This window comes from Microcaecilia unicolor, chromosome 1, assembly GCF_901765095.1.
Source record: "Microcaecilia unicolor chromosome 1, aMicUni1.1, whole genome shotgun sequence".
NCBI classification, from domain to species: Eukaryota; Metazoa; Chordata; class Amphibia; order Gymnophiona; family Siphonopidae; genus Microcaecilia; species Microcaecilia unicolor.
In genome coordinates, this window is record NC_044031.1 from 772,073,595 (window position 1) to 772,096,792 (window position 23,198).

At 45.4% G+C, this 23,198-nt stretch overlaps 1 protein-coding gene across 3 annotated transcripts in view; it reads left to right on the forward strand.

The window, feature by feature from the left end:
• ZFAND6 (zinc finger AN1-type containing 6) overlaps nucleotides 1-23,198 on the forward strand; it is a 72,620-nt gene that overhangs the window by 19,628 nt on the left and 29,794 nt on the right. For all 3 annotated transcript variants that reach the window (XR_003940354.1, XM_030189835.1, XM_030189836.1), the window contains exons 3-6: nucleotides 12,138-12,308; nucleotides 12,519-12,627; nucleotides 15,288-15,388; nucleotides 17,105-17,257. Coding sequence is in view for 2 of the 3 variants with exons in the window: in XM_030189835.1 (XP_030045695.1) it covers nucleotides 12,149-12,308; nucleotides 12,519-12,627; nucleotides 15,288-15,388; nucleotides 17,105-17,257 (523 nt within the window). In the remaining variant the exon portion in view is untranslated. The remainder of the gene's footprint in view (nucleotides 1-12,137; nucleotides 12,309-12,518; nucleotides 12,628-15,287; nucleotides 15,389-17,104; nucleotides 17,258-23,198) is intronic.

Sequence of the window (23,198 nt, forward strand, 5' to 3'; positions counted from 1 at the left end):
GATTAAGAACTGGTTGAAAGATAGGAAGCAGAGAGTAGGATTGCGTGGCCAGTATTCTCAGTGGAGGAGGGTAGTTAGTGGGGTCCCGCAGGGGTCTGTGCTGGGTCCGTTGCTTTTTAATGTATTTATAAATGACCTAGAGATGGGAATAACTAGTGAGGTAATTAAATTCGCCGATGACACAAAATTATTCAGGGTCGTCAAGTCGCAGGAGGAATGTGAACGATTACAGGAGGACCTTGCGAGACTGGGAGAATGGGCGTGCAAGTGGCAGATGAAGTTCAATGTTGACAAGTGCAAAGTGATGCATGTGGGTAAGAGGAACCCGAATTATAGCTACGTCTTGCAAGGTTCCGCGTTAGGAGTTACGGATCAAGAAAGGGATCTGGGTGTCGTCGTCGATGATACGCTGAAACCTTCTGCTCAGTGTGCTGCTGCGGCTAGGAAAGCGAATAGAATGTTGGGTGTTATTAGGAAGGGTATGGAGTCCAGGTGTGCGGATGTTATAATGCCGTTGTATCGCTCCATGGTGCGACCGCACCTGGAGTATTGTGTTCAGTACTGGTCTCCGTATCTCAAAAAGATATAGTAGAATTGGAAAAGGTACAGCGAAGGGCGACGAAAATGATAGTGGGGATGGGACGACTTTCCTATGAAGAGAGGCTGAGAAGGCTAGGGCTTTTCAGCTTGGAGAAGAGACGGCTGAGGGGAGATATGATAGAAGTGTATAAAATAATGAGTGGAATGGATCGGGTGGATGTGAAGCGACTGTTCACGCTATCCAAAAATACTAGGACTAGAGGGCATGAGTTGAAGCTACAGTGTGGTAAATTTAAAACGAATCGGAGAAAATTTTTCTTCACCCAACGTGTAATTAGACTCTGGAATTCGTTGCCGGAGAACGTGGTACGGGCGGTTAGCTTGACGGAGTTTAAAAAGGGGTTAGATAGATTCCTAAAGGACAAGTCCATAGACCGCTATTAAATGGACTTGGAAAAATTCCGCATTTTTAGGTATAACTTGTCTGGAATGTTTTTACGTTTGGGGAGCGTGCCAGGTGCCCTTGACCTGGATTGGCCACTGTCGGTGACAGGATGCTGGGCTAGATGGACCTTTGGTCTTTCCCAGTATGGCACTACTTATGTACTTATGTACTTATATACCTTTCTCTCCAGAATTTGTGCTGCTGCTCCTCTAGGCCTAGCTGCTGAAGCAGGGGGCTTCTGCCAAGCCGATTTTGGTGCCTCGGGGGGGGGGGGGGTGCGGAGGCAGGGGGTGTCCCCTCATCCTCACAAAAGATCACGGTCGGTTCCTGTGGATGACCCCACTAAGACTTTGTTTCGAGTCTCGCTGCAGACGGATGCAGGGTCGGTTTGCTTGGAGGGTCCTTCGCTGGCGGAGCCCCTGGAAGAGGGGGAACACCCTTCAGTAGAGAGAGATGACACTCGTGTGCTCCGGCTTTTTTAGTGGGATGAGTTGGGCTCCCTTATTTCAGATGCACTAGCAGCGCTCTCCATTGAAAAACTCATGGGGGCTTTTGTGGGGGGGGGGGGGGGGGCAGCCAGCTACTCTTATGAAGTTCCTTAGAGGGCTGTCCAAGGTGTTCCCTATGCACCTGGATATTCAGGACCTGATCTCCGCGGAGTGGAGCTCTCCTGACTTGGGCCTTAAGGTGGGGAGGGCTGTGGCTCGTTTTTACCCCTTAGTACTGGAAGAGAAGGAGAAGTTGGCCTTTCCTAAGGTGGATTCATTGGTGACAGCAGTCACCAAGAAGACTACCTTGCCGGTTGAAGGCGGTTGTAGCCTTGAAGGACCTGCAGGATAGGAAGCTGGAGCAGGCTTGAAACAGGTCTTTGAGGTGTCCACCCTTGGGCTGCAGGTGTCCATTTGCAGTTCCTTTGTTGCATGTGCCTGTTTGCAATGGCACCAAAGTTTATGCTGCCGAGGTGGGTCTAGGGTGGCTGGGATGGAGGCGGGCCTGGCCTATTTGGCGGATGCAGTGTATGATGTGCTGAGGGCTTTGTCTAAGGGCATATCATTGGTGGTCAGCACCAGGTGTCGGCTTGGGCCCATCTGGTCAGGTTGCCCTTTTGAGGGACATCGCTGTTTGGGGAGGACCTTAGCAATTTAGTTAAGGAGCTGGAGGAGTGTAAGCCTCAGCAGCTCCCAAAAGATAAGCCTCATTCTTCCGGTTGTCCAGCAGGCCCAGCTCGCACCCGCTTTTGGGACAGCAAGTAGTACAGTCTGAGTTGCCCAACTTTTGGCAAGCGGCCGCAGTTCTAGTCCCGGCAGCCGTCCTTTCAGGGAGACAGGAAACCTACAGGACAGCGGGGCGAGTGGTTGCTGCCCACCATCAGTCACAATGATGTAAGTCAATTCCACCCATCCGGGCCGATTGGGGGACACCAGGTGTTCCAAGATGTGTGGGCCACTATCACCACTGACCAGTGGATGCTGGACATTCTGCGCGAGGGCTACAAGCTGGAGTTCTCCTGCACGGTCGCTCCTCTCTTCTTAAGGTCTCCCTGTCAGTGGGCTCTTCGCGTCATTGTTCCCGTCCCTACCACCAAACATAGATTGGGGCGGTACTCCATCTATTTTGTGGTCCCCAAAAAAGAGGGCACGTTGCAGCCCATCCTGGACCTTAAAGAGGTTAACAGGTGTCTGTGAGTAGTGTATTTTCAGATGGAAACACTCCGGTCTGTGATTGTGTCCATGCGAGAGGGGGTTTCTCACCGCTCTTGACCTCAAGAAGGCATACCTCCACATCCCCATCTGGGTGCCGCATCAGCAGTTCCTTCACTTTGCAGTTTTGGGCCGTCATTTCCAGTTCCGGGCCCTCCCATTTGGTCTGGCCACTGCCCTGAGAACCTGGTTCCTTTGGGCAAGGGTGTACATGCATCCGCTGCAACAGTCTCTGCTCAGTTGTTTGTCTCCTGATTTGGAGGACTACAGCGTCTGGCTTGCCTGGACATTTGCAGTCAAATGGAGCATGAGGTGGTGGCTGTGTTCCCGGTCGTAGAGTCAGGGCATGCCCTTCCCAATACTGCATTGGGTGGTGGTGACAACTGATGCCAGCTTGTTGGACTGGGGAGCTCATTGCAGGGGTCACCTAGCATAGGGCTCTTGGTCTCCGAGGGAGGCACGTTGACCCATCAATCATCTGGAACTTCGAGTGGTACGAAGGGCTTTGGAGGCAACACGTGTAATTTGTCGAGCATCAAAATATGATAGAATTACACCGCTCTTATATCAGCTTCACTGGCTTCCGATTGAAGCAAGAATAAAATTTAAGATCTATATTTTGACATACAAAGCATTACACTTACTAATTCTATCATATTTAGCTAATCTTATTATACCTTATGCACCGATATGTACCCTTAGATCGCTTACAGATAATAGATTAGTAATTCCATCATTAATAAGGGCTAGATGGGAATCTACACGAAAGTCTGCTTTCTTTTTTTTTTAGGGCCATCACTTTGGAACGGTCTCCTGAAATTATTAAGACTGGAAGATACATATACCGGTTTTCGCAAAAGGTTAAAGACCTATCTCTTTCAAAATGCATATGACAATGATGCAGGATAAAGAAAAGTATTAAAAAATATAAATAAATAAATAAATAAACCGGATGCTAAACTACATTTTATTATATATTTTAAGATTTTGTAATTGTTATTATTGATTAGTTATGATCTTTTACAGTTGGTTTGCTGTGCTTTCCTATCAAGTACTGGATTTCCTAGATGTTATATGTTTTTTATATGTTTTATTTATTATTTATTTTATGTAAACCGTTCTGTTTTGCTATAGCAATAAGTAATGGTATAGTAAATAAATAAATGATGATCATGTTGGAGAGGGCCCCCGGTTCGGGTCTTCTCAGACACTGCGACGACTAGCCTATATCAACAAGTGATGGGGGGGGGGGGGGGGGGGAACTTGCAGCAGTCAGCTGGCGATGGTCCAGCTTGTTTATGGCCTGGGTGGAGATTCATCTGCTCTGCCTCTCAGCCATGCGCATCGCAGGATCGCTCAATGCGGAGGTCGATTTTCTCAGTCAGCAAGCTCTGGATCCCAGCAAATGGGAGTTGGTTGGGGTGTTCTCTGTCTGGATTTCATTTCCATGAAGACCTATGCCAAGATTTCCCAGTTCTTCAGCCATCACATGGAACAGGATTCTGTGGGTCTAGATGCTCTGCTGCAGTCATGGCCAAACGAGAACCTTCTGTATGCCTTTTCCCCGTGACCGATGTTACGTCGGTTGTTGAGGAGAGTGGCGGCCCATTGGGGTAGGGTGATCCTGTTGGCCTAGGACTGGCTGAGGTGCCCTTGGTATGCGCATCTAGTGCACCTCCTGGACAGGGAGCCACTGCGCTTCTCTCAGGAGCGAGGTCTCCTCCGTCAGGGCCCAGTGGCCATGGAGGATCCCTCACCCTTTGGTCTTGCGTCCTGGCCCTTGAGAGGGCTCGGCTGAGGAAGAAGGGCTGTTCGGATTCAGTCATTGCAGTCTTATTCCAGGCCAAGAAGCGCTGTACTTCCTCAGCCTATGCCTGAGTCTGGGTTGTTTTTGAGAGCTGGTGCACAGAGAGGGGTTTATACCCTTTTGCTTCTTCCGTAGGCCACTTTCTAGTGTTCTTACAGCAGGGAGTGCACAAGGGGCTGGCACTGGGTTCCTTAAAGGTTCAGGTGGCAGCTCTAGCTTGCTTTCGGGGGTGCTTGCAGAACTCTTCTTTGGCGGTGCATCCTGATGTAGTGCATTTTCTGAAGGGGTGGATCACCTTCATCCGCCTTCTGGGCACCGTGTCCAGAATGGGACCTTTAATCTGGTTCTTCGGGCGCTGCAGCATCCTCCTTTTGAACGTATTCGTAAGGCTACCTTGAAAGATCTTACGTTGAAGACTGTTCTTGGTGGCGATTACGTCAGCCTGTCGTGTCTTGGAGCTTCAGGCGCTTTCTTGTAGGGTCCCTTTTCTCCGTTGTTTGGAGGTGGGGTTTTGCTTCGGACAGTTCCTTCCTTCTTACCCAAGGTGGTTTTGGCCTTCCATATCAATCCATGGAGCTTCCTTCCTTTTGTTGGGAGGATGTGGAGGATCAGTTCTCGTTGAGGGTTTTGGATGTCTGGAGGGTGCTCATGCATTACCTGGAGGCTACCGATGACCTTCATCGTTCCAATAGACTTTGAGTTTTTTGGCAAGCAGAAGTTGGGACTAATGGCTTCCAAGGCATCCATTCCCAGCCTATTTTTTGGCAGGGAAGGATTTGTCTCTGGTTCTGAAGGCACATTCTGCCAGACATGTGTATCCATCTTATAAGTACATAAGTACATAAGTAATGCCATACTGGAAAAAGACCAAGGGTCCATCGAGCCCAGCATCCTGTCCACGACAGCGGCCAATCCAGGCCAAGGGCACCTGGCAAGCTTCCCAAACGTACAAACATTCTATACATGTTATTCCTGGAATTTTGGATTTTTCCAAGTCCGTTTAGTAGCGGTTTATGGACTCGTCCTTTAGGAAACCGTCCAACCCCTCTGCTAAGCTAACCGCCTTCACCACTTTCTCCGGCAACGAATTCCAGAGTTTAATTACACGTTGGGTGAAGAAATATTTTCTCCGATTTGTTTTAAATTTACTACACTGTAGTTTCATCGCATGCCCCCTAGTCCTAGTATTTTTGGAAAGCGTGAACAGACGCTTCACATCCACCTGTTCCACTCCACTCATTATTTTATATACCTCTATCATGTCTCCCCTCAGCCGTCTCTTCTCCAAGCTGTATAGCCCTAGCCTCCTTAGTCTTTCTTCATAGGGAAGTCGTCCCATCCCCGCTATCATTTTAGTCACCCTTCGCTGCACCTTTTCCAATTCTACTATATCTTTCTTGAGATGCGGCGACCAGAATTGAACACAATACTCAAGGTGCGGTCGCACCATGGAGCGATACAATGGCATTATAACATCCTCACAACTGTTTTCCATACCTTTCCTAATAATACCCAACATTCTATTCGCTTTCTTAGCCGCAGCAGCACACTGAGCAGAAGGTTTCAGTGTGTTATCGACGACGACACCCAGATCCCTTTCTTGGTCCGTAACTCCTAACGTGGAACCTTGCATGACGTAGCTATAATTCGGGTTCTTTTTTCCCACATGCATCACCTTGCACTTGCTCACATTAAACATCATCTGCCATTTAGCCGCCCAGTCTCCCAGTCTCGTAAGGTCCTCTTGTAATTTTTCACAATCCTGTCGTGATTTAACGACTTTGAATAACTTTGTGTCATCAGCAAATTTAATTACCTCGCCAGTTACTCCCATCTCTAAATCATTTATAAATATATTAAAAAGCAGCGGTCCTAGCACGGACCCCTGAGGAACCCCACTAACTACCCTTCTCCATTGTGAATACTGCCCATTTAACCCCACTCTCTGTTTCCTATCCTTCAACCAGTTTTTAATCCACAATAGGACATTTCCTCCTATCCCATGACCCTCCAATTTCCTCTGTAGCCTTTCATGAGGTACCTTGTCAAACGCCTTTTGAAAATCCAGATACACAATATCAACCGACTCCCCTTTGTCCACATGTTTGTTCACTCCTTCAAAGAATTGAAGTAAATTGGTCAGGCAAGATTTCCCCACACAAAAGCCGTGCTGACTTGGTCTCAGTAATCCATGTCCTCGGATGTGCTCTGTAATTTTGTTTTTAATAATAGCCTCTACCATTTTCCCCGGCACCGACGTCAGACTCACCGGTCTATAATTTCCCGGATCTCCCCTGGAGCCTTTTTTAAAAATGGGCGTTACATTGGCCACCCTCCAATCTTCCGGTACCACGCTCGATTTTAAGGATAAGTTGCATATCACTAGCAGTAGCTCCGCAAGCTCATTTTTCAGTTCTATCAGTACTCTAGGATGAATACCATCCGGTCCAGGAGATTTGCTACTCTTCAGTTTGCCAAACTGCCCCATTACGTCCTCCAGGTTTACCGTGAAGTCAGTAAGTTTCTCCGACTCGTCCGCTTGAAATACCATTTCCGACACCGGTATCCCACCCAAATCTTCCTCGGTGAAGACCGAAGCAAAGAATTCATTCAGTCTCTCCGCTACGTCTTTGTCTTTCTTGATCGCCCCTTTTACCCCTCTTGGGCGGAGACCTCCCTGTCTTCTTCGATGGATATCTGTAGGGCAGCGGCGTGGGCTTCGCTGCATACCTTCAGTATGCATTACAAAGTGGATGCGGTTGCACAGTCGGAGGCTGCATTTGGGGCGTTAGTTTTACATGCAATGGGGCCGGCTACCCACTCTTGTCGGGATTGCTTTTGAACGTGCCACATGTCCTGGAATAGTGGAAAGTAACATAATGGAAGGAGAAATTAGGTCTTAAGTGATAATCTTTCCATTAATTCTTCACTCTATTCCAGGAGCCCTCCCATGGCTTTACGCCCTCCTTGGCGGCACTACGGCTCTATCTTCAGTTCCTGCTATCCAGGGGCTTAGCCTTTAGTGCATTCGAGTGGCTGACTTGACTGGTTGCTGATTTGCACCTATTGGCGTATTCTTTCTTTATTACTTGAGGACAATACTGAGGAACTGGGCTGCTAGCACAGGACGATGTAGTGGTGCTCAGTTCTGTATTCTCTATCTCCACCTGCTGGTCGATGGACATTACTACCCACACGTCCTGAAGTTCTCCTTTTGGCAAAGTTGACTCTTGTTACTGCCTCTATGTGGGATTTACACTGGCTACCTATTCGACAGCTCGTTAAATTTAAAATTGCCTGCCTGGTTTTTAAATTGCTTCACAGTTTGAATTCTGAACTTTCCAACCATTAGGAATAGCGTCAAGTTTCTGACACACCTTACAAACGGGATTTCCAGATCCTAAAAATATGTTTAAAATCTATCCATGAGAGCTCATTTTCATTTCAAGCTGTCGGGATTTGGAACGTATTTCTTCGGGAAATTAGATTTCAGTGGTATTTAGCTTTCAAGAAAGTCTTAAAGACATTTGTTTAATTAACCTCAGTACGATTATAAGATATGAATCAATGAGATTGTTTAGCAGATGCAAATTTTTAAATATTGTTGATGTAAACTTCCCTCATATTGGTAGGTTACTCTTTTCTGTAACCTGCTTTGAATCCTTTCGGGAGATTTGGCAGTGTATGAAACACAAATAGAAATAAAAATAGGAATGACATAGGAAGAAATCCAGCTGCAGTAAAATAATTGGGAGTGGAGGATTAGTCTAATGGTTAATACAGTGGGCTGTGATCATGGAGAACGGGGTTCAGTTCCCACTTCAGCTCCCTGTGACCTTGGGCAAGTCACTTTAACCCTCCATTGCTACATGCACAAAACTTAGATTGTGAGCTCACTAGGGATAAAGTACTTGTATATAATGTGTACAGCACTGCGTACGTCTAGTAGTAGTAATTGTGATCACATGATACATTCCCAAGTTAATTTGTTTTGTAATGGAGGACAGAATATTAGATTTCATAAGTACATAAGTAATGCCACACTGGGAAAAGACCAACGGTCCATCGAGTACAGCATCCTGTCCCTGACAGCGGCCAATCTAGGTCAAGGGCACCTGGCAGCTTCCCAAACGTACAAACATTCTATACATGTTATTCCTGGGATTTTGGATTTTTCCAAGTCCGTTTAGTAGCGGTTTATGGACTTGTCCTTTAGGAAACTGTCCAACCCCTTTTTAAACTCTGCTAAGCTAACCGCCTTCACCATATTTTCCGGCAATGAATTCCAGAGTTTAATTACACGTTGGGTGAAGAAAAATTTTCTCCGATATTTGTTTTAAATTTACTACACTGTAGTTTAATCGCATGCCCCCTAGTCCTAGTATTTTTGGAAAGCGTGAACAGATGCTTCACATCCACCTGTTCCACTCCACTCATTATTTTATATACCTCTATCATGTCTCCCCTCAGCCGTCTCTTCTCCAAGCTGAATAGCCCTAACCTCCTTAGTCTTTCTTCATAGGAAAGTCGTCCCATCCCCGCCATGAAGAAAGACTAAGGAGGCTAGGGCAGACTTATACGGTCTGTGCTGGGGCTGGTGGTTGGGCGGCAGGGATAGTGTTGGGCAGACTTATACGGTCTGTGCCAGAGCCGGTGGTGGGAGGCAGGGATAGTGCTGGGCAGACTTATACGGTCTGTGCCAGAGCCGGTGGTGGGAGGCAGGGATAGTGCTGGGCAGACTTATACGGTCTGTGCCAGAGCTGGTGGTGGGAGGCGGGACTGGTAGTTGGGAGGCGGGGATAGTGCTGGGCAGACTTATAGGGTCTGTGCCAGAGTTGGTGGTTGGGAGGCGGGGATAGGCCTGGCCAGACTTATACGGTCTGTGCACTGAAGAGGACAGCACAAATAAAAAAGTAGCACATATGAATTTATCTTCTTGGGCAGACTGGATGGACCGTGCAGGTCTTTTTCTGCTGTCATCTACTATGTTTATGAAATACAGCACCGTAACCTGAGCTGAGGAGTTTTGGAGACCACAAATCGATTGAAATTGGCAGAAGGACCAAAAACATCACTAGACAATAGAACTCACCTGCGAATCAGAGGAACTAGTCAAGGATAATGCCCAAATGTTTAACAGAATTCACTAAAGGTATAAGTGAAACCATCAAAGCAGACAGACACGGGCCTAACATGATGGCTAGCAATCCAACTAGCAGTGGACTTAGAAGTGTTGAGTACTAAAAGATTGTTGTTTAATCATGAGGAGATATCATCTAAGTGTGTCTGTCAGCAGCATAATAAATTCCACATGATTGATCTAAAACAGTTAATGGATTTAGGAAACACTGAAGAGAAGGGGACATAGTACCAGACCCCGTGGAACACCACACTGAAGTACTGTGAAGATGACATATGTACTGAAAATGAGCGATGATGAAAGGACTCAAACCATTGTAGATCTGTCCCAGAAAGACCACAATGAAAGCCAAAGTATTGTCCATGAGGTCAAAAGCAGAAGGTAAGTCTAGAGAGACTACCAAAGCAATGTTACCCCTTCAATAATGCTGTGAAGTTCACGAAGGAAACCAGTGTTGATTGTTTCGGTGCTATGACCTGGCCAGAATCCAGATTGCCATGAAGAAAATTTGAATTATCCATATTCCATAGCAATTGAGAAAAAGTACCAATTCTGAAATTTTATATGTATAAGGAAGATTTAAAATGGGCCTATAATTGGAGAAACTGATAAAAATCCTTGACACTCCACTGAGGCTGATCTTAGCGCAGAAGCAATCCTGATGGAAATGACTTGGAGATTGAACCAAGATCTTGCTAGTAAGTCTCTAGGTTGTAAGAGGAAGGAAATTGGGCCTAGCAGAGGCTGACCCTCACATTAAGTGATGTCTGCTTATTTTTAACCACCTGAGAGCATGTGGGCCAAGCATGCAGAAAACATCTCAGAACTTAAAAACATCTAAGGTTCTAGGATTCCCAAAAGCCCACTCCCCTGAATGGATTATAAGGAAGTTGTAGTAAGCAATCCAAAAGTCTAAGAAAGACAGCATACTGAGTAGCAGAAGTAGTCTGTCCAAGAACTAAAGTACTCTTAGCAGGAACTCATGGAAGAAGTAGCTGAAGACGCAAGGTTGTAATCATAGGGAATCAGATATCCTGAGTCTGCCAAACCCCAAATATGAACCTCCTGTTCTGCAAGAGACCTTTAGCCTGTTAGAAAGGAAGACATTCTAGAGAATTAAAGACAATTTGAAGATTGATATGCTTGGGTCAGGCTTCAACTTATGAGCTTTGCGATGAAAAATGCAACCTTTCAGGAGTAGGAATAATGCATCTTGGAAGTGCTGAGGCTACTTACTGATCATTAAGATCCCTTCTCACAGTATCACAGTAAATGACAGCAGAGACATACCATTTGTACTCATAAGTTGATCTAATGTATAAGACTAGGGCAGTTTTGGGACTAAAAATGACCACAAATGCTGTGACTTATGTATAAGTGGAGGCTGGGTCCCACTTTGCTCTCTCTCTTCCCCCTCCACCTCCAGGTCCAACATTGCTCCCACTCGCCCTCCCCTGCCTTTCCCAAACCCACCCCTCTTCCCCATAGCTTACAGATTTCTGTAGGGTCTGAACAGACTTAAAGCTAGAAGAAAACAGCTAATTATCAGATTTCCATATATGAGGATTATATATTTAGCCTTCACTGATAAGTCTTTCACTCTAAACTTTGGCAAATTCACTAAAGCAAAATGTATTCACACAAATCTCTCTCACCCTTCCTATCCAAGGAGCATGTTTTATTCAGAAATCAGTATTTCTTAGCACCCATATATATACTTCTGTTTTTCTTATACAAAAAAAAAAGGAAATTGATCAGTTTCACTCTCCAACTCTTCAGTTTCACTCTCCAACTCTTTCCGCACAATCCTTTTGCTTGAGCCATCAGCCAACCAAATGGATTTTAGCTGTCACCTGATAAATATTTGAAAATTGGTTATATGTTGGTATTTTATCTGGAATCAATACACTTTCTTTCACTCCCTGGGGCTCAGTTTGCTCTTCTTTCTTTGCATCATAGAAGGACTGTGGAGTCTAGTTGTAAAATATTTTTATTGATGACAAGTTGGCCAATACACAAAGATCCAGTGTCTAATTCCAGTGATATATCAACTTTACAGAATACTGACAATGTTGAATGTCATCAAATTGTAAACATAAACATCTCCCTCCCCCCTTAGTCTCCTCCCTATCCCTAAACAGTAGTAAACAGCCTCCCTCCCCCCTAAAATACAATCCAAAACAGCAATAATAGAGTCAACCAAGTAGTGAGGAACCTGGACTCTTATAGTTCCTCACCCTATAGAATCTCATTAAATCCCCACAACATCCCCCCCCCCCCCCCCCCCCCCCCCCCACCGTGGAGTCTTTATTCTATTGGGTTGCTTCTTTGTGGTTTGGTGTGGAACAGTTGGAGGGTAGCTGATTCTGGCTGAGTGGAGTAGGGTGCTTGGGGTGTAGGTTTCTCAGTATGTAGTGGTTTTCTTGGGGTGATTATGGCAGCATTCAGGAATGTAATTTTAAATATCTGTACATTTTAGGTGGTTAAATGGTGTATATATTTCAGGTTAACGGTGGATGAGTATGGCACAAGAAACAAACCATAACCAGGTGCCCCTGCAGTGTTCCATGGGCTGTGGATTCTTCGGGAACCCTCGCACAAATGGCATGTGTTCAGTGTGTTATAAGGAACATCTACAAAAGCAAAATAGTAGTAATGGTAGAATTTGCTCACCTGGTAAGTAAAGAATCCTACAGGGTCATAACACACAGCAGTAACTAACTCTCTAAAGCTCAGCTAGGTAGTGGCTGAACCTGTGGAAGTCTGTAGCTAAAAAGAGTGCTGCTTGGGCTGAGGGACCATGGGATGTTGAGCCTCCCAAGTTTCCTCCATGAATATTTGAAGTCTTATAAACACCACAGATCCTGGTGTTTTTCTTTCTTCCAGAAACACCTGTCTGTATCCCTGAAAGCTCCACAGGTCAGTGCTCAGAAGATAACATGCAGGAATTACATGCAACAGTAAACTCTGAATGTAGCCCAGCAGTGCAACCCACGTAAGTAATGGTACAGGCTTTATTCTTCATTCTGCCCACGTACTGAATATCAGACCGTGTCCTGCCCTCTCCACCATTGCTTGGCACCTAAGTGACAGCACAGATCCCTTTGGTGTGGCCCATGTAGATGACAGTGCAGACTGCGTTCTAACTGCCCTATTAGTTCTGGCTAATAAGTAACATTGCAGATAGCATTCTGTCAACAGCGGTGCGTAAACACGAATCAATTGTTTCAGGGCTTGTTCAAAGGACTGTGATGCTCTGAGCTAACTTTTGCATTAGCATATCCCTCTCTCTCTCTCATCCCCCCCCCTCAAACCATGACCAGCTGAGACATTGGCTCAGGGCGCTGATAAAGGTTGCCAAAATCCCAGTCGGCATTTAGCCCTTTAGGTGTTTGAAGGTAGATTGGACAGGGATTTTGGCACCCTGTCTCACCTGGTCCATAGGTTGAGCCGTCCCTGAGTTGTTTACTCTCTCAAAAAGCAAGAAGATTAGAGGTCATGTCATGAAGTTTTATAGAGTACATTATTGCCATACTGGGACAGAACGAAGGTCCATCAAGCCCAGCTTCCTGTTTCCAACAGTGGCCAATCCAGGTCACAAGTACCTGGCAAGATCCCAAAACAGTACAGTACATTTTATGCTGCTTATCCTAGAAATAAGCAGTGGATTTTCCCCAAGTCCATTTTAATAATGACTGAGACTTTTCTTTTAGGCAGCTATCCAAACCTTGTTTAAATCCTGCTAAGCTAACTGCTTTTACCACATTCTCTGGCAACGAGTTCCAGAGTGAAGAAATATTTTCTCCTATTCACTTTGTAGCATCATTGTGTACCCCCTAGGCCTAGTAATTTTGGAAAGAGTAAACAAGCGATTCACTTCTACTAATTCCACTCCATTCAGTATTTTATAGACCTCTATCATATCTCCCCTCAGCCATCTTTTCTCCAAGCCGAAGAGCCCTAGTCGCTTTAGCCTTTCCTCATAGGGAAGTTGTCTCATCCCCTTTATCATTTTCATCACCCTTCTCTGTACTTTTTCTATTTCCACTATATTGGAGAAAATATTTTCAGTCGGTGCATAGTTAAGCTCTGGAACTTGTTGCCAGAAGATATGGTAGAAGCAGTTGTTATAACTGAGTTTAAAACAGATTTGGACGAATTCCCAGAAGAAAAACCCACAAATTGTTATTAAGGTAGATTTGTGGAAAGCCTGCTGCTTTTCCCTGTGGGCTACTAAAATATATAGATGAAGGAGAAAATCATTCAGAATATTTGCAATTAGCAGCAAGGTGGAGTCTCATATCTTTTTGCACGGATATTCACATCACTCCCTTGGTGACTCTATTGACGTGCATAGGTTTAATCATCGACTGAAACCACCTCCACCCTGATATTGCAATTCATTAAACTTAACATATCAAAAAGTGCAAATATGTGTAAATATGTACAAAAGACACTTAGCTTGCGGAGCATATAAACTCCCCAATTCAGACTGGAGTGTGTAGAAGCCCCGACAGTGCTGTTTCGCTATGCTGCTTCTGGGGGAACCCACACCATTTAGCCTGATAACATAAATCATAAAATACAAAGTATCAATCTCTTTTCCCTGTGGGCAGTGGCATTCCGAGGGGCGCTGACACCCGGGGCGGATCACCGATGTGCCCCCCCCACCCCCCCCGTGCAGCGTGACCCCCCCCCCCCCCCCCCCCGGCGAAGAAGAGGCCCCCCCCCCCCCCCCCGGCGAAAGAACCCCCCCCCCCGGGTGCATGCCGCTGGGGGGGGGGAGGGGGGAGGTGCCGCGCGCCGGTCAGCGTCGTTGGTTTCCATGCTCCCTCTGCCCCGGAACAGGTTACTTCCTGTTCCGGGGCAGAGGGAGCATGGAAACCAACGACGCTGACTGGCGCGCAGCACACCCCCAGCGCCGTGCACCTGGGGCGGACCGCCCCCCCTTGGTACGCCACTGCCTGTGGGTAAGTAACATGGAATCCTTTGGGATTCGTCACAAAGTTAAAGGGGAGAAAAGACTGCTCCAACAATTAAATATCAAATAGAAAAAAAGGAGAGGAAAACTCCATGACAGACTATAATCGGACTGTAATCTGATCGCTTTAATAGTAAAAGGGGAACAGGGAGGAATCAGACATTCATTTAGGACAGGTCATTGGACCTCTTACAGCCTCAGATGTTTCAAGTCCCAGCTTTCAGATATATGGTCAATCGTTTGCCCAAACTAAGGTAACAAACACATTTAACAAAATATGTTTTACTATTAAATGCTAAATTCTTAACTCAAGCAATGAAACATAATGTGAAGTGACTGCTTGCTCCAGAAGAGCCAGCGCTGTAAAAGCTTAAATCACCCGACACTCACACTATAAATCTGGGATGTTTCAATCAGTCAGACCTGCTTCTGGGGTAGTCAAGAAAGTCACTCAAAACTGTGTCATCAAGGTCGCCTTGAGCCCGGCTTTGTAAGGTAGCATTGTGCCTGTTGACCCGACTTTCTTGACTGCCCGGAAGTAGGTTTGACTGACCGAAACACCACTGATTTATAGAGTCAGGTGGAAACATGAGCCAGTAATGGAATTGCTTTCAGATTCTCCTCGTCAGTTTTACTTCAATTTGTGTCCTGCCCTTCTCTGCTTCCTTTTCTAGCCCTACGTCGAGCCATTCGCTTTTGTCAGTATCAGTGCCGTCTTCCCAAGTGCAAAGTGCAAGCGAGGGAGAAACACTGCTGCAAACTGGAGACTCACAAGGTTAGGATGGATCAGAGCCCTGCATGTCCACAGGTGTCCCTGACATAATTATACCAGTGCAAGGTATATTGCTCCTCTGTTGATATAATATGGAAGGCAGGGCAGTTACCAAATGCAGAGATGCATCAGACAGTGGCATAACTGTGCCCCAGAATCTTTTAAAGTAATGCTGCATGAGGCACTTAATGGGGTAGCTTTAAAGGGGAATGCCATACTCCCAATCTAACACGTAAAACATTCCCTGCAGGAGCATATCATCAAAGAGTCCAGTGGCTGCTGTTGCAAAATGCTCTGTTTGTGCTGAATTATGTGCAGCTCCCCCAAGCTCAGTGTATCCAGGCGTATGCTAATGCTGCTTTGCTACTGCAGTTTCTTCTCAGCCCATGGCAACCTCCTGGCGTTCTGCCACTGCGCTCTTTCCCAGCCCCACGCCAACCCCTTGGCGCTCTGTCACCACGCTCTTTACCAGCCCCACGCCAACTCCCCGGCGCTGTTTCCCAGCCCCACGCCAACTCGGCGCTCTGCCACTGCGCTGTTTCCCAGCCCCACGCCAACCCCTTGGCGCTCTGTCACCACGCTCTTTACCAGCCCCACGCCAACTCCCCGGCGCTGTTTCCCAGCCCCACGCCAACTCGGCGCTCCGCCACTGCGCTGTTTCCCAGCCCCACGCCAACCCCTTGGCGCTCTGTCACCACGCTCTTTACCAGCCCCACGCCAACTCCCCGGCGCTGTTTCCCAGCCCCACGCCAACTCCTCGGCGCTCTGCCACTGCGTTGTTTCCCAGCTCCTTGGCACTCTGTCACTACGCTCTTTACCAGCCCCACGCCAACTCCTCGGCGCTCTTTACCAGCCCCACGCCAACTCCTCGGCGCTCTGCCACTGCACTGTTTCCCAGCCCCACGCCAACCCCTTGGTGCTCTGCCACTGCGCTGTTTCCCAGCCCCACGCCAACCCCTCGGCGCTCTGCCACTGCGCTCTTTCCCAGCCCCACGCCAACCCCTCGGCGCTCTTTCACCATGCTCTTTACCAGCCCCACGCCAACTCTTCGGCGCTCTTTACCAGCCCCACGCCAACCCCTTGGCGCTCTGCCACTGTGCTCTTAACCAGCCCCACGCCAACCCCTCGGCGCTCTGTCACCGCGTTCTTTCTCAGCCTGCACTGACCCCTCGGCACTCTGCCACCACGCTCTTTATCAGCCTCACGCCTACCCCTATCCTTGCTTCAGCAAAAAAATCTTGTCTAGTTGTGAATGTGACTAGCTTAGAAAAATTGGTTTACTCAGAAGGGAAAGATACAAAAAGCAAAAAAAATTACACACACAGCAGACTGGAAGTACGTGAGTTAGAGGGAGCATGAAAACAGAAATATTTTTGGAAACAGTCCTGTAGTGGGGCATGTGGGTAGGGTGTTGTAGATGATGCTATAATGGAGCATGCTAAGGATAGGAAGAGAGTTGTGGGCAGTAAGTGGTGCCATAGCAGAGAATGCTGGGGAGAGGTGAGGGGTAAAGAATGCGGACAGTTCTGTAGTGTAGCATGCTAGGGGAATAGAAAGGAGTAAGGACTGTAGATAGTCCTGTAGTGGGGCTGTAGGTGGTCCTGCAGTGGAGTATTTGGGAGAGAGGAAGGAGGGTACAAGCTGTGGAAGGTGCTGGGGAAGCGAGAGGTCTTTATTGCAAATAGACTGTGCTATCAAGTATTTTGTTTGATATTTCAGGTGTATCTGATACTTCTAGAAGCTCAGAAATTGGTTTCAGTTACAAATCAAGCTTAGAAAGTGAGTTAAATGATGCGATTTTTGTGAATGAAGGCTCAAGACGAGGGAAAAGAAAACTCAATGAGACAGACTTGAAATTAGATAATATTATAGGTAAGTGCAAGATTTTGTTAAATCTCATAAAACTGAAAGCTCCATCTATCGGGCAGGATTGTGTATGGATGTGGATATGTGCATGTGTGGTAAATCTTAGAATGGGAGAGATTTTCCATTTCTTCCGAACATGGCAATTTAATTTAAGGCGGATATTATATTCTGTCAATAGTTCAAGTCAGATTATAAAATCGGTTAATTCAATTACATTTTTAATTAGAATACATTAACACCACAATATATTCAAACAAATTTAAAATATATTACAATACACCAATTTTAAAATGTAGTCCCATCCAGACATTTAAATCAATCTACTATGAAATACGTCTTTAATTACCATATTTTTAAAGCGCTCTTCAATTATCCTTGTATGAAGATAAATGTAAGGCGGAAGATAAGGTATTAGAAATTCCTGGCCTTTTTCCTAAAATAGTTTTAATATGTTTCCTTTGATCTTAACTCTTTTGCAGCTGCAAAAATTATCTACCTTATAATCTAGTTTAGTTTGTGGCACATATAAAGTAATATAAAAGTTAGGGAGAAGATGGGTTATTATTAAATCGTTTTTATTAAAAAAATTGAGCCAAATACAAGCAAAAAAGATATACCATATAAAAAACACATGGAACTTATTTCTAGTGTTCTCACCCTTTGCACTACCCCCTCCCTCCCTTGGCTCGCCCTACCATGAATACACTATATTATCAAACAATCAAAAGTTTAACAGATAGCTGCTAGTGAAAAGGCTCCCAGATCTCCTGGAATTGGTAGCCCTGGCCTCTATCCAAAGCTGTAAATCCTTGTCTATCCAAGCACTTTTGCACAAGTAGTAATGTCACCGTTGTAAGAGTCGAACCTGATATGTCCAACCTGGTCAGCAAAATGGCTTCAACCTTAAACAGCACTGCCTGTTGAAGAAATTGCTTAAAGCCCACCAGGCTAGGTGCTATACATGTATAGTAGCCAAATAGAAGTTGTGGGTTCTGTGCAACTGTACAATTCAATAGCACTCCACTGCCCACAGTATAGCTCTCCAGAAGCAGGCTATCGGCAGGCAGTGCCATTACATATGTCCCAAGGTAGCTGCAGAGCATCCGCATTTAGCACAAGCTGTTTTGGCAGGTAAAGCTGCTCTGTGTGCCCGATAGGGACATATGCAAACCTTGTTTTTCTGGGTGTATTTATCCCCCCTAATACCTGGGAAGAAATAAATCACCCAAGGCTGCATCCGTTTGCTCTTTATTAGATACCTTATCAAGTATTTGCACAATTAGCAGATCAGTGATATCTCACTGGGAGTACAGAATGTTGCTTCATGAAATTACTTCTATATCTGAGACTCCAAATAATATACAAGCAATATGTACGATCAATTGGTTATGGGAATATAGTACCACAGCTACACATAGGTGTTCTCTGGGTCTGCGTCTCTAATGTTATACTTTACCAGCCAAAGCCAATTAGTAGATATAAAAGACTCAAGGCTACTTATAAGAAAGCAATTGGATTACTTGCCAATTCAGATACAATTGATTGGTTTCTCATCAGAGAGAGCAGCCCGGCCTGTACAAAGGTACCAGCTGTGACTGTTTCCATTGAAGCAGGAAGTACGATCACTTATATACGCTCATTAATATAACAGGTCATGCATAGACAATCTGACAACAATCCCATCTATTGGATATCCTAATATAATGGTTAACACTTATTGGCTATGGTAATGAGCTGATTAGTATTTCCTGGAAAAGCTTAATAATAGACTAGCTTTTACTGGAAGCCTAAGTCATCTTCCTGAGGATCCATCTTGTTCTATTTTTCACCAAAACATGTGACCATAATATTGCTAAACGATGTTGCTCTGTTTTTCCACTTACGCCCATTCCTCATTCTGCTGCATCAGAATGTCACAACAGATCAGTCACACTGAAATTCAGGTTAGTCATGGGCCTGTAAGGTTTTCTCTCATTTTAGAGCCTGAACCAAAGTCTCAGGCACCAAGGCTCTCACTTATGATAACAATATTCATCCTGTTCTCGATGTAACATTGACATCTGCGAAGGATGTAGCCAGTGGTGTGCTGGAGCAGGCTCTCACAGGCTCGCAAGAGCCGATTGTTAAGTTTTTAAGAATTTTGGGAGCCGGTTGTTAAAATAGGGCCCTCCATGGCTACTTTAACAACTGGCTCCCAAAATGTGGACTTGGGCCCCCTGCTGAATTCTCTTTTACTTTGCTGGTGGAGATGCTGAGCCCTGCCAGCCAAGTAAATAGACTGCTGCTGCTCCCCGCTCCTTGTTTCCAGCTCTGGGCAGCAGGCTGGGACTTCTTGAGCATGTGTGAGAAGTTTCAGCATGCTGCTCAGAGCAAGACGTTGGGAGTGGTGGCAGTCCATTTATTGGCTGCCAGCAAAGGTATGCCTAGCGTGCCCGCACGAAGGGAGGGAGGAGAGAGAGGCAAGTGTTGCTGCCCCCCATCCTGGCCATCCCTGGTCCTTCCAGCTGCAGAGCTGGCTATGTCAGGAGAAAGAGCCTGTTGTTACAAATTTACCAGCACACCCCTGGATGTAGCCCTTTGATGGCATGCTGAAGATGCTCAGCTGTTAAGGAGCCGACCATTTGCCTGCCAAGCCTGGGTAGTATCTTTTAGATATTGATGATGATCTGCTAATGGTACATTCTGTTGAGAACCCAGAGTCAAGGCCTCTGCCAGCGTTTCCACTACATCTTTTTTTTTGTTTTTGTTTTGTTACATTTGTACCCCGCACTTTCCCACTCATAGCATAGTAACATAGTAGATGATGGCAGAAAAAGACCTGCACAGTCCATCCAGTCTGCCCAACAAGATAAACTCACATGTGCTACTTTTTGTGTATACCCTACCTTGATTTGTACCTGTCCTCTTCAGGGCACAGACCGTATAAGTCTGCCCAGCACTATGCCCGCCTCCAAACCACCAGTCCCGCCTCCCACCACCGGCTCTAGCACAGACTGTATAAGTCTGCCCAGCACTATTCCTGCATGTGGCTTACATATTATATACAGGTACTTATTTGTACCTGGGGCAATGGAGGGTTAAATGACTTGCCCAGAGTCACAAGGCGCTGCCTGTACCTGCAGTGGGAATCAAACCCAGTTCCCCAGGACCAAAGTCCACCACTCAAACCACTAGGCCACTCCTCCACACTTCAGTTAAGTCGTCTGTGTTAAAGAAGAGATGTAGTCATGTAATTGTAGGTAAACAAAGTAATGTACAGCTTGTAATTGATATTTCCATTGTAAGGTAGCTTTAACAGCCCTTGCTGATCTATGATGTGTGCCAGATACTGAAGTCCATTTATTTATGTATAATTATTTAAAAGGTTTCTAGACCACCTATAAACTAGGTGGTTTCCAATTAAGAACCTACACAGTCAAAAATACAAAATTGTGGCATAGAAACTATAAAATAACAAATCTCTTGATAACATCACATGACTACTGTAGCTGCTTCAAAACAATGCTGTCACAAATAGGTTTTCTTAAACTGTGTCAGGCTGCCACAATGGCAAAGTTGATCAGGAAGTGAATTCCATAATAAAATTTTAGCCAACTCAAAAGGCCAAAGCCTGTGTATCAGCATAATGTAATTGATTCACAACATCCATTGAAAGTCTTGTGGCAGCTTCTGATCTCAATACCTGCCACAGCTGATAGAGATTCCTTCAAATAACATGGGACAGCAAGATACAAAGTCTGATAGACAAGTGTTAAACACCTTAAATTGAATCCTGTGTAACACAGGTAACCAGTGTAGTTTTCCAATACTGAGGATACATGAGAAGATTTTGAAATTCCTATAAGAACACCAGCCGCTGCATTCTGAAGCATCTGCAATGCCGTCACACCCGAGGATGACATTCTGACGTATAGGGCATTGCAGTCATTGAACTGCAGTGATACCATATTCTGCAACACACATCTGAAGTCATAAATAGGTAACATTGGTTTCAATTTGACTAAAATGTACAGGTGTTTAAAGGCTGTTTGGATCAGATTAATCACTTGTGCTCTCATATTAAGTACATAAGTAATGCCACACTGGGAAAAGACCATGGGTCCATCAAGCCCAGCGTCCTGTCCACGACAGCGGCCAATCCAGGCCAAGGGCACCTGGCGAGCTTCCCAAACGTCTATTATCTAGAGCAACCCATAAGTACATAAGTATTGCCATACTGAGAAAGACCAAAGGTCCATCGAGCCCAGCATCCTGTTTCCAACAGTGGCCAATCCAACCCCTAATAGCTTCAATTCTTTCTTCACAGGAACATACGTATTCCCTAACCACACTTTCTCCAGCCATTGTAATAACTCCCCTCTACCAATAATCATGACCTCAGTTTTTGCCACATTCAACACAAGCTCATTCTGTCTCATCCATTGCTGTACACTCATCATGTAATCACCTAACTGAGCATCCAAATCAGTACCCCATGATTGTACAGGGAAAAATAATCTGAACGTAATCCACCTAGAAAAGGGTAAAATACTCCCAGTGACTTCAATAGTTTACCTAATGGTTCTAAGCAGATGTTAAACAGTGCTGACAGCGCAGACCCCTGTGGCCACCACATTCTACTTTAACCAAACCTGACAATTGTACCCCACTACGAATGACCATAAACCTTTCTTTCAAATAAGTAGTAAACCAGCACAAAACTTGCTTGCCGATCCCTAAATCTTTCAACTTAGCAAGTAGTAGATCCAAATCCGCAGAATCGAATACTCCAGAAACATCTAACGATACTAAACATTAACAGGTATTATCATCCATTCCACTGTTGAGATTAGTAAAGTCTCCATCTGGCAAAGATCCCTTGACCTGGGAGGAGCTGAGTTATTTGGAATGATAAGTATGGCGTTACCTTAGATGAGAATTGTGATGTCCTCAACATAGGAAAGACTTTCAATACATTAGGCAGCAACCCACTTGCTGTATGGTGTATGTGACTAAAATGTACCCCCGGGATCAAAGTGGTCTCAATGTGAGTGAGAGAAAATTGTTCTGTGCCCCTAAACCAGTCATTAATATGACGTATTCCGATGGCCACTGTGAAATATCCAATATTCAGAAGTCCCATTCCTCCATGAGGCTTGGGGGTTTATATCAGGGCCAGTGACAATCTTTGTCCTTTCCACAAATAGTGTTGTAGAAGTTTATGGAGCACATTCTCCTCCTTTACCCTTAAATACCAAGCGCCAAGAGCATGTTGAACAAGTCAATACAACTCCAGAGTGAAAGTGGATATGCCTGCCAGTTAATTTGATTTTTGTTTACTGTAATAAGGAGGTAACGTTGATCCTTATAATGAGGCTAGATCTACTGGTATAAGAACCTCTAAGTAGCGTAAAGCCGAATCTTCCCAGATCAAAGGAAATCCCCCCCCCCCCCCCCCCACCTCTGATGAATCAACAAATGTAGCGGCAGAGCCTTAGACTTACAGTAGTTAAGTGTAAATCCAGGCATGGTGCCAAAGGTATTGATAATAACATTGGGGGCAGCGGTTGTTGCAGGGAAGTAAGAACTGCCATAATATCATCCGCTTTAGTCTGATATCCATTAAGCTGTATGCCCTGAATTTCAGGTGCTGCATTCAGCGTCCTCAACAAGGGTTCCAAAGAAAGATCAAATAGGAGAAGCGACAAGGGACACTTAATGCACCTCCCCAACTCCTCATATTGAAGGGAGCATGCAGCATACAACAAGCCGGAACTCACACAGCCCCTTAAGTCTGTCAACCCTGTTATTATGTACTCAGTATCTGCAAAAATCCCAAAGTTCAGGATCTTTTAACACGTCAACTGAGTTTAAAATATATATACTGAGATCAGGGACAGTCTAGTCACTAGGAACTCCAATTGCTGTCCAGGATTTGAAATAAATAATGTTGCTGATTACTGTTAGT